The sequence below is a fragment of the Macaca nemestrina genome, chromosome X (genome assembly GCF_043159975.1).
Source record: "Macaca nemestrina isolate mMacNem1 chromosome X, mMacNem.hap1, whole genome shotgun sequence".
Lineage (NCBI taxonomy): Eukaryota > Metazoa > Chordata > Mammalia > Primates > Cercopithecidae > Macaca > Macaca nemestrina.
The window spans coordinates 25,000,323-25,020,159 of NC_092145.1; the positions used below are offsets into that span (position 1 = coordinate 25,000,323).

General features: G+C 38.5%; 1 protein-coding gene and 1 pseudogene across 5 annotated transcripts in view; one reads left to right on the forward strand and one right to left on the reverse strand.

Moving 5' to 3' along the window:
* LOC105481440 (ecto-NOX disulfide-thiol exchanger 2) overlaps positions 1-19,837 on the forward strand; it is a 292,902-nt gene that overhangs the window by 251,627 nt on the left and 21,438 nt on the right. For all 5 annotated transcript variants that reach the window (XM_071088931.1, XM_071088930.1, XM_071088933.1 and 2 more), the window contains one exon: positions 6,476-6,590. In XM_071088931.1, coding sequence (XP_070945032.1) covers positions 6,476-6,590 — 115 coding nt within the window. The remainder of the gene's footprint in view (positions 1-6,475; positions 6,591-19,837) is intronic.
* On the reverse strand, positions 16,892-17,497 carry LOC105481439 (SREBP regulating gene protein pseudogene; annotated as a pseudogene).

Consider the following 19,837-nt stretch of genomic DNA (forward strand, 5'->3'; position numbering starts at 1 on the left):
TAATTGCAGTTTCTGCCATTAATATTTCAAGCCTACTTATTTAGTGGATATATACTTGAGTTTAATTAGACTCACAGTAGAGATAGCTGTACCAGTGAGCTGGACACTCCTTAGGACCTATAGAGAACTGAGATATTTGCACCCTATTACCCAATATTGTAAGAGAACTTCCTTGGCAGAGTGGCGATTATCGATAAAGTACATGACCAGCATGACTTTCCAGGAGCTACATGTTTCATGTTGTGCCTTGTAGACTGTAGAAACCCCAAAACCTCCTTCCTGCTTGTTTGATTGAATTAAATTAAGGTCCACCTTGAATATCTCAAATTTTGTTCAATACTACAACAGCTGAAAGTGGGACATAGCTCATAACCTTTCTCTGGTATTGCATTCCCTAAGCCTAAAAGATCTCTTTCACTTTATATTGGTGCCTCTTTAAGTCAGAGTTTGTTTTTGTTTTTATTTTTTCCTTGTTTTTTTTTTTTTTTAACCTCTGCAAACTTTTACTTGATAGCAGGCAACTGTGAGGACTGAAAGCAGGTATCCTGTGGGAAATAAACCGTCTTCTTAAATTGTGGCTGCCTCTTAACACCCCTTGAAAATCAGAACATCTCAAAAACTTAAATCAACTAGGCTGGCTTATTTTTGACCTAGGCATCCAAGCTACATAGAACTCATAAGCCAAGGGTTTCATCAAAGTGAAAGTTTCTGACGTTCAAGCTTTTTACCGGTTGCGTCTGAGAACAAGTCAGCCAATGACCTCCTCATGTCACAAAGTACCTGTTCCTTGTCTCATTGTCATCCTTCTACCAGCAGCCAACACGGTCTTACTCTGCTGAGAGAAAGGATGTAGCGTATGAAGGAAAAGTTTCCACCTTTGGGGAGCTTAGACACTGACTTTGGTAGTGTATGTCAAGCAGACTAGTTTGCTAATGAGTCTTTTTCATTGCTTTATGTTCCTGATTTATTTGTGTGTGAAGTCCCTGCTAATACAACCGAAAAGGGTATTAGGAGAAGGCTGAATGAAGTCCCTCCGCTTACTAAAATTCGGTGTCTATAGTGACTTTACTGGCAGTTCTATGTGTTGTGGGAACTCTTTTTCTACAGAATCACTTAAAACCTATGTGTTTCCCTCTAGCTGGCCTAGATTAGAAGCTAAAGCTTTGATAATGTGTAAAAACTGGAGCCATAACAGTAAGCCCTAGGAGATGCCCTCTTACATCCTTCCTTAGATGCAGTTTTACACCACTGGGCTAGAGGAAAAGGGACTTGATGATTACTAGTATTCTTGTAGAATGAAATACTGTGATTGCTAAAATAACTTTCTTTATAGAATTACAGGCCTACCATTCCAAACTCTGAAGAACTGTTTGCAGATAGATATTCAAATAATCCACATACCCTTGGTTTAGGACCCATCTGCACTAACACCAGCTATTGGCCTTCAGCCCTCAAAAAACATACTAACACAATTTGGAGCAATCTAATTTGTATTTCTACTATGTATCGTGCAATAGACATTAATTAAGAACCTGAGTTTGTACTTTGCTTCATTATATTAAATGATATCTCAGAATCAAATTTCTACATAAGTGTAGAAGCTATCTCCCTGTCCTCTGCTTCTTTCCATTCCCTTGTCTGATCCCTTCTTCACCAATCTTCCTCTTAATGTTGAAAGTCTTAGGCTGGGCATGGTGGCTCATGCCTGTAATCCCAGTACTTTGGGAGGCTGACACAGGCAGATTGCTTGAGCTCAGGAGTTCGAGACCAGCTTGGGCAACATGGTAAAACCCCATCTCTACAAAAAATACAAAACTTAGCTGGGTGTGGTGGCCCATGCCTGTGTTCCCAGCTACTTGAGAGGCTGAGGTGGGAGGATCACTTGAACTCAGGAGGTCGAGGCTGTAGTGAACACCACTGCACTCCAGCCTGGGCAACAGAGCAAGACCCTGTTAAAAAAATAAAAGAAACTCTGGCTAAGTAGAATTTTGTTATACATTTAATAAGAAACTGATTTTTCTAGTAATCATGTTCCTATCATAAAACATGAATAAGATTAATTTAAATCCACATAAATTTTTGTGAAACTATAGTTAATTAATACGTAATGATTTATGATTTGCTTACTTTATGATAAATCAAAAATGTCAGCTGGTACAGAAGTGGTTCTTTTCATGCATTTTCCTGTCTCAGATTTCAGTTTTATTCCACATGAAAGTACATTGTCCCCCATTATAGAGTAGTGTGTGAATTTCTAAGCTTCAGAAAAAGTTACTGTTAGATCACACTCAGTCATTATAATGTGTTTCCAGAAATCACTAACAGTTCACTGTTGAAATGAAAAATATCACAAATCTACTGTGGGTAGGAGAATGGTATAAAAACTTTAGGAGGGCTATCTTACCTTTTTTGTTGTAGTCTATCAGTGATGTGACCGAGTCAATTTCAGGTAGAGATTTACAAATGCAAATTGCTGAAAAATGTTTCTGCATGCTATTGCCATTCTTTTGGTTTCAGCACTGGATTCAAAATGCCGGGATGGGAAATGGGGCAAATCCAGGAGACAGCTATTTCCTTTGCTGTCTGCTCTTCAGTGGTCAGAGTTTTTCCCCTGCCTGCACCTATGTCCAAACTAGGTAGAATGCCTTCCTCATGTTCATGTCACTTTTTAGCCCTTCACTCTGAAGGTATTTGTTAGGATTTCCTTCCCAAAGTAGAGCTTTTCTGATCCAACCGGAGAATACAGAAGACAAGTAGCTCAGACGTCAAGTGCTTTAAGGGAAAGATTTTCGAAGAATTAAAACCTCACTCCTTATTTTTGGGAGTACTGTCGCTTACTAAATGTTCCCCATAAGCTTACTTTAGTATAGTACCCCATAACCTCTGCTGTTCTCTTTACCTTTTATCCCATTCGTGTGATGTAGTATTAGGTATTTATAGAAGAATAATGATATAATACTGAGCTTCTTTGTAGCTAGAAAGGATTGTCTAGTGGGAAGGTGGTTCTGAGCTCAGCCAGTTTGCCTGCCTGACTGAACAACTTAGGAAAACATACCTCTTAGTTTTTCTTACCCTTATTTTATTATCAGTTAAAGCAACTGGTGATTTTTATTCCTGAAGTACTTTGAAACATTTAAGTAAAATTTGTTCATAGGTCTGTTATATTTCCAGAGATTTTTGAAGATGTGAAAGACTTCTAGATAAACTGTATCACATTATTTTTTAACTTTTTATGTTTCTAAGAAGAGATTACACTTGTTTGCCCAGCTGGAAGAAGAGAGATGTTTTGTGGAGGCTGAAAACCTAGAGGACATGCCTTAGCTTTAGCTCTCAGATATTCCTGCCCTGGGACGTTTCCCTAGAAGGAACACATTTTACTCTTCTGAGAAACACAGTAACTTTCTCAGGGTTATGTGACGTGTTTATGAATCAAGAGTTGGTCTCTGCTTATACTCTCCAACAGTCTACATTTTTGTTAGGTAACTAGAAAGTCATGACTTTTCCTAATGCAGTAAGTTGTACAATATTCGAATTTGCCAATGTCAAACTTCATTGTAATCACCTTTCCAGTAACAGCTCTTTGATGATAACTGAAAATCAGACTCCTGAGATAGAATGAATTCTCAGAAATGAGAAATTCCTTTATCGTTCTCTGTGTAATAAGTTTGAATAAGACATATCAAATCTCTCTCTTGACATAGCCCTTTAAAGTTCATTTTTCTCAAGCAAGTCATTATTTTATTCTATTTTAGGTAATGCCCCTGAAGCACATGGGGGAGTCTATGTTAGCATCTTCTTTTTCTATTCTTAACTATCAGTGATGATACTAAATAGCTCACTTTTTTAAAAAGAGTTTTTTATTTATTTTTAGTAAAAACTTAACTTGAGATAGAAATCATTATTTTTCCTGATAAAAGGAATAAAAAGGAGGATGTTGGCTGGGATAGTGACTAACTACACCATTAATTATTTTAAAATCCATTTGAAATATATATAATTCCCCTAAATGGAGGCAATTTTCACAGACAACTTTGGATATTTCCTGTGTACAGCCCAGTACAGGCTAATCCAAGCAAGGAATTCTCAGTTCAGTGCTGAGGAGCCTCTGACAGGCATTAGTTGGCCTCTAAATGATTGCAAGCTGCTTCAAAATGCACAGTTGTTGTGTTTACCTTTGTAAAGTGACTTTTCTCATGGGATCTTGATCATTTTCAGTGTTTTTCATGCCTTCCTGAAGGTCTGTGTTTATATCCATTAGCACTTCCCTTCAGCCTAAAGAACTTTCTTCAGCATTTTCTATAGCATATTTCTATAGCGCAAATCTGTTGGTGATGAATTCTTGCATTTAATTTTGTCTGAAAGTATACCTCAGCTTTGTTCTTGAGAGAATTTGTCTCTGAATACAGAATTCTGAATAAATGGATATTTGTATTTCTTCATGAACTTTAAAGATATTATTTCACTGACTTCTGGCCTTAAATTGTTTCTGAAGGAAGTCAAAGTATTCAAATTGTTGTTCCCCTCTGTATAATGCATTGCTTTTCTCTGGCTGCTTTCCAGAGTTTATCTTTATCTTTAGCTTTCTGCTGTTTTAATATGATATACTTTTTTCACACATATCCTGCTTGGGGTTCACTGAGCTCTTTGAATATGTAGATTAATGTCTTTCATCAAATTTCAGAAATTGCCAACCCTTATTTCTTCAAATCTTTTAAAATTATTTTCTTTCTCCTCTTTTTCTGCAATTTTATTTACATGTATCTTAGATCTTTGTAATCTCATAAGGTCCCAAGGCTCTGTTTTTTAAAAATAGTTATCTTTCTCTGTTCTTCAGATTGGATATATTTGTTGTGCTCTCTCTTTAAGTTCTCTCATTATTCTGTCATCTCTATTCTACTTTTAGGCTCATCTGGTAATTTTTATTTCAGATACCATTTTCTAGCTGTAGAATCACCCAGATGTGGTAGTTACCAGACAAGATTATAAAGCAGCTATTACAACTATTCTCAGTGATGTAAAAGAAATATGCTCATAATGAATGTAAAGATAGGAAGTCTCAGCAGAGGAATATACATTTTTTTAAAGAATCCTTGTTTCTTTTTATTTCCAGGCAAAAGAATCCTTGGTTCTTTTTATTTTCAGACAAAAGAACTCTTGGCTCCTTTTAAATGTTTCTATTCCTCTGCTGAAATTTTCTATCTTTTCATTCATTATAAACATATTTTCTTTACATCATGAGCACAGTTATATTAATAACTGCCTTAGTTTCTTGTCTGCTAAATTACCACATCTAGGTGATTTCAGTGTTGGTCTCTCTGTTAATTGTCCTTTCTTTCGGAAGTGGGCCATCTCTTCCTAGTTTTCTATGTCAAGTAATTTTGGGCTTTTTCCTAGATATGACAGATATTATGTTGTGAAGACTCTGGATTACACTATGTTCTTTCAAAGAAAGTTGACTTTGTTTTTGTTTGTTTTAATGGTCAATTTACTTGGTTGGATTCAAGCTGGGAATTCTATCTCTTGGATGGCAGCTCAGTTGTCATTTCAGTTCTTTTAGCCTTAGCTGTGCTGTTGGGAATCTTCCTTATGCTGTCTTGGCTCAGGTATCATGCAGACATTTGAGCAGATCTTATATACAGAATTTAAAGTTCTTTCCCCCTGCCTCTATTGTCTCCTTTCTGGGATTCCCTTCTTGCTTTCCAGTGGCTATAACTGCCCTGAACTCTCCTTGAGTTATTTAGGCCATAAAGACTATGGGCTTTCTATTAGAAATTTAGCCATCTTATGAGGTGCTAACTCTGGTCTACCCTCAGACTAAATTGCCCTTTAAAACCTGAGAGACTCACCCTATGCTATTCCTTTCTTCCAAGTATCAGCTTCTCTTCAGAATGTGTCTGCTTTTGTTCACTCTCCAATGTCATCAAGTAGTTATAGGTTTTATTTTGTGTTTTGTCCAAAGATTATAGTTATTATCCATGGGAAGGTTGCTCTGGTAGAATATTACTCCTGAAAGCTCATCTTTGCTGTAACTTCTAAAACTACAAAAACTCAATTAAGAGTTATGTTGAGTAAAACTATAAAAGGACAGACAAGAGGATGGCAAGCAGCAAAATTAAAGGGTCCAACATGGGGAGGTGAAAATGGCAGAACCCTTAAGGGAAAGTCCACAAATCCATGTAAGAGGTAAAATGTCTTTCATGGCCAAAAGTACTTTCTAATATGATAGGAATATACGAATCATAGACTCCTGGAGCCCTGGGTCTGGAAAGAAAGCCTAATGCAAGACAGAGCGTAACCAAGTCTGCTTTGTCTGATACTGTTTTACTTTCAACATACCTCTTTACCTTAAGAGTATTTGGAGGATTTTTTTCCTAATATGTCAAAAAAAATGCTGCTTTATCTTATGCTTAACTCTGTTCATTTCCTCAACATTTTCAAGGAATTCCTACCTAAAAAGTATACCTTTTAACCTTAGGAAATTCGCAACATTCATAATGATGAATTAATGGGAATCAGGCGAGAAGAAGAAATGGAAATGTCTGATGATGAAATAGAAGAAACGACAGAAACAAAAGAAACTGAGGAATCAGGTAAAGATAATTCTGTTTTCTTTATTTAATAAACATGTACTTGCAGACATGATATTTTCAAACTTCTAATACCCAGTAAGGTACGGTCATCAACCCATCAGCCTGGATACCAGCTGGAAATAATTGGTGAGGCCATATATGTACACACTGGCTGAGTATCAGCCCTGTGGCTACAGGATTTTTCTGTGGTTTTCACTTATACATACCTTGCATTGAAGTGCCTAATTAAAAGTGGACTTTCTTTTCCAAAAAGCAGTGGGTATTTAGGCAGCTCTAACCTAGTGTAGTCAGAACCTCACTGTGAGACAGAGGCCATGTTATAGGTCCTTAGTGGGACCCATAGGGCAAACTTTTTGAACAACTGATAATACCCTCCCCTTCAATTACATAATAAACTATCTTGGATGGGAGAATTACCATTGCAGATAATAAAATAGCCAGAAGACTACTCTTTTTAGGCAAACCATTCCAGACAATCTTAGGAGTCAGATTATAGGAAGTTACAATGGAAAAGCCACTGGACCTAAAGTTGAAACACCTGAGTTCTAGTCCAAACTCTGTCCTTCTTGACCTAGGAGGAACTTCTTCCTCACTGAGCCTCAGCTTCCACAGTTGTAAGGAGTACATTATAAAAACCATTTAACGGCCAGGCGCCGTGGCTCAGGCCTATAATCTCAGCACTTTGGGAGGCCGAGGCGGGTGGATCACCTGAGTTCAGGAGTTTGAGACCAGCCTGACCAAAACGGCGAAACCCCGTCTCTACTAAAAATACAAAAAATTAGCTGGGCGTGGTTGTGCATGCCTGTTATCCCAGCTACTCGGAAGGCTGAGGCAGAAGAATCCCTTGAACCTGGGAGGTGGACATTGCAGTGAGCAGAGGTCGCACCATTGCACTCCAGCCTGGGCAACAAGAGCAAAACTCCGCCTCAAAACAAACAAACATAAAAACATCTAACAGGGATTTTCTGATGGTTAAATGAGTTCATCCACTTATTTAATAACTATTACATGCTAAGCACTATGCTAGAGATTGGAGATATAGTTGTATACTGTTCCTAAGGTTTGTGTGTGTATGTGTATGTGTGTGTGTGTGTAAACAAGAGAGAGATTGTAATTCAAATCTGAATTTCCTGGTTCCAGTGCTTGTATAGTGAAGTCAGCAGCTCTATAGCCACTTGAGTGGTCTTAGAATTTTCACTCCATGAACAGAAACTCTGAAGGAAAGAAAAACACCAAGTCAGACTTTGAAAAAGGTATTCATTAGCTATTACATCTGAATTTTTTCTATTTTTGCCATATGTTTGAACCCTAAACATACAAACTGCTATCTATATTGAATAAACTCTTTGTAATCAGTGGTTATCTAGCATTTTCAGGATAGTTAACTAATTACTGCAAATAAATACTGTAAACTTATAGCCAAAGTAAACAGATAGTTAACTAATTACTGCAAATAAATACTGTAAACTTATAGCCAAAGTAAACAAAGAGTCGAGTAAGAATTGAACTATTCAAATTATTTAAGTGCTTAGCTAGGATGTTTTATAGCTGATTAGTCTTTCACTTGTATGATTGTTTACACCTCAGTATCTACAGTATTGTACACAGTGTTTATCCAGTGTTGCCATGAAATAAATGCTACCGTAAGTTTGAGCATCCACTTGATAAATTGCTGAGTTTGTGGAGTTATTGGGGGAGGAGAGGGGTATATGGAAGATTCAGATTGAACACACTTACTAGAGTTATATAATTGCATTTTGCTTCTGTATCTCTTTTGAGTTAAAAGCTGTATTGGCTACTGCACAGAATCTTATTCGTTTAGAGACTGGAAACTCCCTGACAGATCATCTTATAGCTATTTTCTTTCCTGTTCCACATGCCAGGATGCTGCTTTGTCAAATAAAGCTATCTACAATAGACTTAATGGAGCTTACCAAATAGCTTTTCTCCCAGAAGGTTTCAATTCATTTTAATTCAAGGACTTTTGTGCATTTTTCTTCCCCTCGATTGTATCTAATTCTGTTATCTCGCTTCTATAGTACTCAACTGCAGAAATCCCGCTCAATGTGAGCCAGTGTAAAGGTCCTCAGTTTTTATCTAAAGCGGCTACATGTTTTAGCTATCATTTGGTTCCAATTAAAAGCTTAAGCAACTAGATCTCAGAGTTGTTTTTTTCCTCTGTCCATGCCACCAAACTTGAATTGTAGGAGCCTATGGCATGTTTCTGGTTAGATTTTACTTCCCAAAGAAAGTAAAACCAGCCTAGAAGTCTCAGTTATCTTTCCTTGGACTGCCACAAAATTTCTGTTATTTGAGAGACTCTGTATTAGCCAGCCAATATTTGTGATGCAGTACTTTAAATACTCTTGCCATGGAAGAAAGGACTGATGTACACAAAGCAATCTATTGAAGAGGGAGAATCACATCAAAGCAAATCATGATAGTGTAAAACTATTTCATTATCTTGTTAGCCATGATGGAAAGTACTGTACCCAGTAAACATAAGAAAAGCTGTTCCCTGTCAACACCCATCTTCTGCTCTCTTTACTTAGACTAGTGGTTCTCAGACTTGGTATACTGAAGAATCATTTGGGTTACCTTTACAAATTCAGATGTCTAAGCTGCAGAATCTGATCCAATAGGTCTGTAATAGGGTTGAGGAATCTGCATTTTATCAGCCATCCTAAATGATTTTGATGCTCGTGGTCTGGGAAGCACATTTGGAAAACATTGACTTAGACTAATTCTCCTTCATTGTTCTGGCCAAAGTTTTCTGTTCCCTTGATATTAATCTAATCTCATTCTTCCTCCCCCACCTTTTATTTTCCATTATTGCCACTTTAAGAGTTTGGCCAATTAATTAACAAGCACTATGTCCTATAAGCTGATGGAGATAGAGATATAAATATGTGTAAATCCACACAAAATTTTAGAAATACCACTTGCTGCTAACATGGAAGGTACTGATTAGAATGCAGCAAGGCAAGAGATATCAGGTGTGGGCCAGAGTTGTCACAGTCAGTGAAAAATTGATCAGGTCCTCGAAAGATGAACAGGTATAGATGATAGGAAGGAAGATAAGAAAGCATCTTGATGGTGGGGGGAAGGGAGGGAGTAAAAGGATCGGGGCTCAAAGAGGAAAATAAGCATGATGTATATAGGGGACAAAAGACTGAGTAGAGTAGATGGGTCCAAATTATGGAGGGCTATGTATGCCAACCTTAGACTTCGCATAGTAAGCAATATGCCACTGTAAGCACATCTTGTCCATGGCACTAATATGATGAAAGCAACATGAATTATACATTTTAAGAGATAATCTTCAATTAAGAGAGTCTAACCAGATACTTTTACAGGAAGTGAGATGTAAAATGATGAGGGTGGGACCAGAGTGAAGGCAAGAGGAACTGAGACAAAAATGGTGGAAGAAAAGGAGGCAGTGGATTCAATGAGATTAAAGATGCTAGGAGTCATTTTCAAGGAATATACCTAAGTCTTTAGTGCCAGATTGGATATAGATGATTAAGAAAAGGAAAGAGCCAGGAATGAATCTGTGTTTTCTAGTCTGAGAGACTGGAGACCTGTTGGTTGTATTGGTTCACTAGAGATGTCATAACAAAGTACCACAAAGTGGGTTGCTTAAATGACAGAAATGTATTGTCTCACAGTTCTGGAAGCTCGAAATCTGAGATCAAGATTTCAGCAGGGTTAGCTCCTTGTGAGGGAGAATCTGTTCCATTCCTGTCTCCTAGTTTCTGGTCATTTTCCAGCAATCTTTGGTGTTCCTTGTCTGGTAGATGCATCATCCCAATTTCTGCCTTCATGTTTACATGGTGTTCTCCCTGTGTGCATGCCTGTTTCTATGTCCAAATTTCCTCTGTCAATAAGGATATCAATCATATCAAGTTAGGACCCACCATAATGACCTCATTGTAATTTGACTACCTCGTAAAGAACCTGTTTCCCAATAAACCAGATTCTGAGAGCTTCAACATATCTTTTTTGAGAGGACACAATTCAAACCATAACAGTAGAACTGACAGAAATGGACTGATGGATGGGTCTGATTTCCAGAATATGATGAGATGAACTGGAGATAGTAGATCATTGAGAAATGGGCAGAAGGGATTTGTATTCAAATTAGAGTTGAAGAAACTAGAAGGAATAGTAGATGGTAGTGAAGAGGTATTGGCTGAAGCCCTGAGAAAATTATTAAAGGAGTATGAAAGGCAAGTGAAAGAAGAGCAAAAGGTTGAATACAGAATTGGGGGGGCTACCCACAATAAGGGAGAAGGAAAGAAAGAGGAGTTTGCAGAGGAGTTAGAAAAAAAGCAGTTCTGAGAGGGTGGAAGAAAACTAGAAACAAATTGGGTTGTGGAAACCAAGAAAAGCTTTTATAGAAGTAAGTAGTCATTGACATTAACAGATGTTACAAAGAAAATCGGAATTGAGAGAAACAGTGCTGGGCAAGAGCTATTTTAGTAGAGTGATAGAGGTAGGGCCAGAATATATGACATTAATAAAGTAAACAAAGACCGTACGTCAAGAAGTTGGGTACTAAGCAAAAGGAAATATGGATATTACAAACGGCAACGAGAATCGATGAAGTTAAGGATTTTTGTTGTTGTTGTTGTTGTTGTTCAATAAAAAGGAAGGAGGCAATGGAGAGTATGAGATTGAAGATGCTAGAAAATAAAAGAGTCCTTACGGAAGCGGAATATTTGAAAAAAAGAAAGGGAAAGGATCCATATTCAAGTGGCGTTTACTTGAGAGAGGAGAGAGCCCTCTTTCTCTGAGACAAGAGAGGGGAAGCTGAAAGTGTGTAGGTAGCCCAGTCTTCTCCATATACTAACAGATTGTTTATTAATCACAAAAATGATTTGTATATGAGACCACGAGGAGAAGGGAACTGATTTGGAATAAATGCTATGGGCAGTATGGAAGGAAGAAATCAGTGAGAGGTGAGAGATCCATCAGCAAGGGCCAACATGGGTGTGTATTGATCTAGTTGCCTAGCTCTACAACTTCCTATAAGAGTTCTCTGTGGCCCAGGATAAGAGAGAGTGGAGTCAAGTGACTGTGAGTTGGGGATTGGCATGGTAAGCCTGGCCAAAGGTTTTCAGGAAGCTGAAGCAATACAAGGCACTAAGGAGTTTGCACTGGGATCTATTCAGCCAGAAAGCAGCTAATGAACTAGCTTAATGAAGTTGGCCACTCTGTGAGATTAAAGATCCCAGCAAGGAAAGAGAGCAGTCTTGGGGTGATGAGAGGCAGTGAGGAAAATGGCAGATGAGGATTCTATGTTTGAGGTGGGAATTTAGAGATCTAAGAGGGATAACAATGAGGTTCCAGGTGCATCCATGCTGGCAGAAGCCTGATTAGAATGGAGACAATAACCTGTAGAGGCAAAGGAAAGCAAGGCATTGTGAGGTCAGGAAACTCACTTGAGATTTTTTTACCTGAGCTGACCTGCAACCACCCCAATAGGTCTTATTCATATCATTTCCTGCCCTTTCTTCCCACTCTTTGTTCTTTTCAGCTTTTTCCCTTTGCGAATCTCTGCAACTCAAACTTTCTTATGAGCCTTGAGTGGAATGTTACCCATTCTTCCTTCTATAATTTTGTAACATTTTTGGCATCTCCTGTAATTAAGCTTTAAAAGGGTGGCTGACTCCCTGAATTTACTTCTACTAATTTTTTTTCTTGTTTTCTTTATACCATTGAAGAGACTCAGGCACTAATTTTTTAATGGCACAAAATCATTTTTGATCTTTTGTTGTACAGAAACATGTCTGGGATTTTGCTGTTAGTGGCTCCTCTAAAAAGAGGAGTTCACAGCTGCCTTCATACTTTCATATTGCCATGATGAACTGGCAGCCTTCAGATCTGAGGAACAATTGTCATAAAGAGAAACATTTTCCCCACATAGGAAATAGTCATAAAGGAGAAGCCAAGAACTAATGATGGCAGGATATGAATACATTCACTGTACTATGCTCTTTAGTATCAGGACTGATGGATTCACCTACTCAAACATATTATTAAAAGGTAATATTGAACTTTTCAATGTTCTGGCAATGTACAAAGAACTTCAACTTCAGAAATGGGCCCAATTAATATTAAGTCTGTGAAAGGAAAGACTTGGTGTCCTCATTAAAATGACAAAAAACCCTCATTTCAGAGAGTGGGAACTATATTTTGTAGGTAAGGTCCCCTCAGTAGCATTTCAGGCGATCGCATTTTCTTTTGCTTGGTGACAGGTCCACACTGAGAAGATTATTATCTGCTCCCACTTGGCTGCAGGTATCTATCACTGCTCATCAGCATGCCCTTTCCCCCAGGACAAAAGCAGTCTCTCCTCCTCATTTTCTCAGAGGGAAAATATTTTTACATTTAAACTGGAGAATACACTTCTAATCATTCTCCTAGATCTCTGCCCTTTTCTCTTCCATGTATCTCCATGTGACGTGTAGAACATGAGCATAATTACTGACCTGCAGTACAAGAAGAAATAAAAGGAGGAAAATGAAATATCACTATTTCATATTGAGCCGTGTGGACTGCCAGAGGACAAACATGCAAACCAAAGCAGAAATAAATAATTGTTAATCTGTAGGAGTCACTTGATTTACAGAGTAACCTGTGTACTATTCGGCCAAACTCCAGCTCAAGATACTGTCCTTGGTACTCACCCCACAAGCAAATCAAATATTTCTTCCTCTGTTTGGCAGATAGTTAGTATGCCTTTTTCTATAGAGTTTTGTATATAAAAATAATCTTCACTCTTAGCATCTTCTTTTGATGTTGTGGTTGTTAGTGCTTGTCTGATGAAAAGTATCCCAACCACTGGAAAAGATGGCAAGGATAGATATTATTTGGAGTGCTTGGAATCCAAAAGACACAAAATCTGCATAACAACAAGAATTAAAATTAATAATAAAACCAATCATAAAATGAGTATGTCATGCCAAAGATCTTTTTGTAAGTTTTTAAAACTAAAGTGCAAGGTTTAAAACTGCTGTATCAGGACCATTGCATGGCCATCCACAGAAAACAAATGTGGATGCTAGGAACACCTCAACAACACTGGTAGTAGAAGATATTTCTAACCAGAACCCTTCCTATCACATTGCCACTTTCTGCTTTGGATAGATAATCTGACCACAGCAGCCTACATCAGTACATACTAGTTTTAGGAAAACCCCCATGTTCAAGGAATTGAATTAAACCCAGCACCTCTCTAAAGGCAGCTTCCTTTTAGGAGCAGGGAATGTTTTCACACTAATAGAGGGGTTTTATATATATATATATATATTTGTCTTAGTCCATTTTATGTTGCTGTAAAGGAATACCTAAGACTGGGTAATTTATAAAGAAAAAAGGTTTATTTGACTCACAATTCTGAAGGCTGGAAAATTCAAGATTGAGTATTTACATCTGGTAAGAACCTCAGGCTGCTTCCACTCATGGCAGAAGGTAAAGGGGAGCCAGTGTAGGCAGAGATCATATGGTGAAAGAGGAAGCAAGAGGATAGGGGAGGTGTCAGGCTTTTTTATTTTATTTTATTTTTGAAATGGAGTCTCGCACTGTCGCCAGGCTGGAGTGCTGTGGCGCGATCTTGGCTCACTGCAACCTCTGACTCCCTGGTTCGGGATTCTCCTGCCTCAGCCTCCCCAGTAGCTGGGATTACAGGCACACACCACCATGCCCAGCTAATTTTTGTATTTTTAGTAGAGATGGGGTTTCATGTTGGCCATAATGGTCTCAATCTCCTGACCTCGTGATCCACCCACCTCGACCTCCCAAAGTGCTGGGATTACAAGCATGAACTGAGCCACCGAGCCCAGCCAGGCTCTTTTTAACAACTAATAGAGTGAGAATGCATCCCCCTCCCCAGGAAGGGCATTAATCTATTCATGAGGGATCCACCCTTATGACCTAAACACCTCCCACTAGGCTCAACACCACCACATTAGGGATCAAATTTCAATATGGGTTTTGCTGAGGAAAAATAAATCATAACCAAACCACAGCAATATTTCATCTTTGTAATGCACAGGTTCTTTCCATTCATTATTTAGAGGATGAATCTTCTCTTTGAAATTCCTTTAGATAAACCCTTCTTTCACCATTTATAGCTAATAATTTTTATGGTTTAATTTCTTTTTTTTTTTTTTTTTTTTTGGAGACAGAGTTTCACTCTTGTTGCCCAGGCTGGAGTGCAATGGTGTAATCTCAGCTCACCGCAACCTCTGCCTCCTGGGTTCAAGGGATTCTCCTGCCTCACCCTCCCGAGCAGCTGGGATTACAGGCATGTGCCACCACAGCCAGCTAATTTTGTATTTTTAGTAGAGACAGGTTTCTCTGTGTTGGTCAGGCTGGTCTCAAACTCCTGACCTCGGGCCTCCCAAAGTGCTGGGATTACAGGCATGAGCCACTGCACCCGGCCAGTTTAATTTCTGTCACTTTTCTTTTACTTTCTTCTACCCAAAGTTCTTCCCTATAAGTAATTAAGAAAATTCATATCTTTGTCAAATTGCCTTTTAACTTTCTTATACATTTAATATACAAATTGTAAATTTGATCCATTTTTTATTTTTATTTTTTCATGTCAGAGTTTGATTTAGTCCTGCTGCAAACACATGGAATCTGAAAAGTTTAATGCAAACGGAATAGATTTCTTGGGATCTAATATTTTTTAAATTGCCTGATAGCTTACCCTCTAAGAAAACTTATTTAAGAGAGGCAAATTATTTTGGGAAATGAGTATAAGAGGTAGTAGTAGGAAGTTAAGGAAAATCACCACTACATATTGCGGAAATGTATTGGAACGCAAATATGGCCCAAAGAAAAAGCTCCACTGAAAAAAAATGTTGAATTCTGACCGTAGAACTAGCACCCTGCTCCCAGGTCAATAATTTGAACAAAAAAAATAAAAAAGACCTTGCTCAATCCTGAGGTTAGTGAAGGAATATAGGAGAGTTGTGTGTTAATGTAACTCCTGAAATCAAAGAGCAGTACTATTCAAAGGGCATAATGTCTTGATCTCAGGATCAAATATTCTAGACCTTGAGTCGAAGAATCTGCATTACAGTAGAAAAATGGGGAGTGCTTTATGCATGTGGATTGAGGGCACACCAGCAACCTACATGTGCAGCATTCTCTAAGCCATAATGACCATTCTCATCTCCCACTCAGGGCAGGAATAAGACTCTTCTCTTGCAGCACTCTGATAAGTTGGGTTTCTTCTTCTTCTTTGCAAATAATAGGGAAACTAAACATTTATACCTATTGCACCCCCAAAGCTGAAAGCAATAAAGAATGAACACATACAGCAGGCTGTTAGATGCATCTCTGTTTAGGAATTGCCTCAACATTGGGTTTCTATTGACAGAACAGAGGAAGTTGCCTCTGACTTTCCTCAGGCTCCCATTGTACCCTGGCTTAGCAGCCCACAGTTAATTTTAAGTGGCAAAAGAAAATTCCTCCAGGATAAGAAGTTAGATTTCTACTAAAACAGTGTTCTCCATAGGGTATATGAGCACATTCAACTGTCACTAGAAAAGAACCTGAGGGCGGACACACGGTGCCTACTGCTAGAAATCTTGCAGTTAGATTAGAATGGAAGAGTGTCTGAGTTTTTAGGTAATTTTAGACGTCAGGATATGGCTGACAGGTTATGTTCAGGGCCTACGCTTGATACTCTCAAAATACAAACAAAAATAACTGCCTAGAGAGAACATCCACGTCCTAAAAGACAAAACATTTTATCTGGGTGAAGGGATGACTTAACTCATGAAACTTGAGAACACAGAACAAAAACAAAAATAGTTTCCTTGAACATATTCAACTAGAAGGGCAAGGCATTTTCCTACATAAAACATTATAATTTTCCCACTACTCCAAAGGTTTTCCAATAAATAATTTTTCAGTGAAAAGGCCTGGATCAAACCTAGAAGTGACACCAGTCCCCGACAAACACAAGTCACAGGTCCCTGTGCAGGTCTCAGGGTCGAGTCATCCAAGAACACCAACACTGCCATGAGCCTGGCCTGTGGTTTCATCTTTCTCAAAGGGACCAGCTGGAGGGTCCAAGCTGCTTTACCGAAGAGTTCTATCTGGTAAGCCCAGGTGGTGAACGAAGCCAAAGATGACAACATAAGAAGTGGTCAAAGGCAAGGTTTCCTAGTGCTGCCTTTGTCTTCTTCCCACCGCCTGGCCTGAGTGCTGAAGCTGGGCCCCAGGAGGGGAGTTCTTCAGTGGGGCCTGCTCACCCAGGCTGGAGCAAGTCCACTGGCCTGTCATGCAGGGAAGAGCTCTGGCAGGCTTTCTCCATAGCAGTACTTTGCTATGGGGTCCCAGTCGGTGTTCTCATGCTGCAGGCTCTGGGATGAGGTCCTGCTTTTGACCAGGCACAACTCCAAGTGATCTTTGACTGCCATAGAGAGGTTCTGGAATGCCACAGCTGCCCGATTGAGGAAGTGCTCCAGGAGAAGTTGCTTGTTGGGCTGCAGGCAGCCGGAGACACAATACTCAGCAGCCATTTGACCAGCAGCCATCGCTGCAGTACTGCTTTGTGCTAGAGACGTTGACGTTACAGCAGCCATTCACCAGCAATCCTTCCTCTCACAAACGTAGCTGAGTTCATCTGTGATGAGGTGTTTCCCTTTAATGGGGTTGCGGCACTGATTGCTGGGAGGACTGCTATTGCCGAAGTTAAACTGCACTTTCCACGGGATGGGCTGATCATGGTCTTGAACCTGCAGGGGAATTTCCATCCCTCACTGCCCTCTCCTCCTGCTTGGAGGTGCTGCTGAGGAAGTAGACAAGCGCAGCCCAAAGACCAGGGCGAGAACCCACTTCTTCCGCAGAAGCCGGCGCCACACCATGGCCGCCAGGTTCACCATCCCAGCGCGGATGTGGGGTGCGGCGGCCAGGGCATGAAACGCAGCAGGCCTCGCCCTTGGGTGCCAGGCAGCCCCATCCCTCCAGGCGGGCGCGGGCGCCAGGGCCTGCGGCCCAGTCTGCTTTAATCCGTTTTAAAAATGTCTCTTTTTCTGGGTTTTGTGTTCTGTTAGTAATCAAAAAAGGTATAAACTACAAATGTTTCCATTAATTTGGCGTGTAAACAATAGAAACTAGTGGGATCATATTTTTTAAACCATAGTCATAAGCCTGAAACTTGATTTTCTAAATTGTATTTTCTGGACTACATTGAAACTAGTGTTATTGACCTCTTTAATACCTATGGAAAACCCACCATAATTATTTGGTTCTCATTAAAAATAAGGTTGAGGAGATGGCTCAAAATAAAAGCCGCAAGGCTTTTTACCTAATTTATGTCTACCCTTACACAATTTTTTGCTTTCCACTTCATTCTACCTTTCATTCTAAAGGTACTCAATGAATGTTTGTTGAGTGAATGAAAATCTGATTAAATATTTTGAAATAGGCTTTATGATTTTTGAACTTGAAAATGTGCCCTAAACCATAAATAATTACATACAACCTAAGTTTCCTTCATTTTTTAAATTAATAAGTTTCTTTTTTAGAGCAGCTTATGTTCACAGCAAAATCAAATGGAAAGTGGAGAGTTTCCATATAATCTCTGTCCCTGTAGAAGCACAGTATCCCCCACTATCAACATCCTCCACCAAAATGGTACATTTTGTTACAATTGATTACAATTTGTTACTATTGATGAACCTACATTAACATATCATCATTACCTAAAGTTTATAGTTTACATTAGGGTTCATTCTTGGTCTTGTATATTCTTTGGGTTTTGACAAATTTAAAATGGTGTGTATCCACCATTGCTGTATCATACAGAATAGTTTCACTGCCCTAAAAATCCTCTGTGCTCCCCCTTGTCATCCCTTCCTCTTCACTAATCACTGGCAATGACTAATCTTTTTACTATCTCCAGTAAAAAGTTTTGCCTTTTCCAGAATATTATATAGTTGTAATCCTATAGTATGTAGCCTTTTCAGATTGGCTTTTTTCACTTAGTAATATACATTTAATTTTCTTTCATGTCTTTTCATGGCTTGATGGCTCATTTCTTTTTAGCACTGAATAATATTCCATTGTCTGGATGTACTGCAGTTTATCCATTCACTTACTGAAGAACATCTTCATTGCTTCCAACTTTTAGCAATTATGAATAAAGCTGCTGTAAACATCCATGTGCAGATTTTTGTGTGGACACAAGTTTTTAGTTCATTTGGATAAATGCTAAGGAGCATGATTGCTGGATAGTATGATAAGAGTATGTTTAGTTTTGTAAGAAACTGACAAACTGTCTGCTTACTTTGCATTTGTTTAATTTGTTCTTCTTGTTTTAGTTTCCTAAGGTAAAAGCTTAGATTATTAATGTTAGAACTTTCTTTATGTCTAATAGATGGATTAAATGCTATAAATTTCCCGCATAAGTACTGCTTTCACTGCATTTCACAAATTTTAATAACTTGTATTTTCATTTTCATTTATTTTAAAATACTTGTAAATTTTTCTTGAGATTTCTTTTTTAATCTATGTGTTACTTAGAAGTATACTGTTCAAACTCCATGTATTTAGGGAATTTCCAGCTATCTTTCTGTTACTGATTTCTAATTTACTTCCATTGTGATCTGAGAACATACATTGTAAAATTTCTCTTCTTTTACTTTTTAAGGTGTGCTTTATGGCCCATAATGTGGTCTCTCTTGGTTAAACTTCCATGTGAGTTGAGAAGAATGTGTAATCTGCTTTTATTAGATGAAATAGTCTATACATGGTAATTATATACAGTGGTTTGATGGTGGTGTTCAGTTCAACTGTGTCATTACTGATTTCTGTTTGCTGGATCTGTCCATTTCTGATAGAAGGGAGCTAAACTCTCCAACTGTAATAGTAGATTCATGTATTTCTCCTTGCAGTTCTATCAGTTATTCACTTGTGTATTCTAATGCTCTGTTGTTAGGCTCATAAACAGTATTGGTATGTCTTCTTGGTGTATTAACCCCTTCAATAGTATGCAATGCCCCTCTTACTCCCTGATAAATTTCATTGCTCTGAAATCAACTCTGTCTGAAATTAATATAGCCACTTCCACTTTCTTTTAATTAGTGTTAAAATGGCATATCTTTCTCCATCTTTTTACTTTTAATCTATATGCACCCTATATTTAAAGTGGATTTCTTGTAGACAACCTATGGTTAGGTCTTATTTTTTAATCCACACTGACATCTGTCTTTTAATTGGTA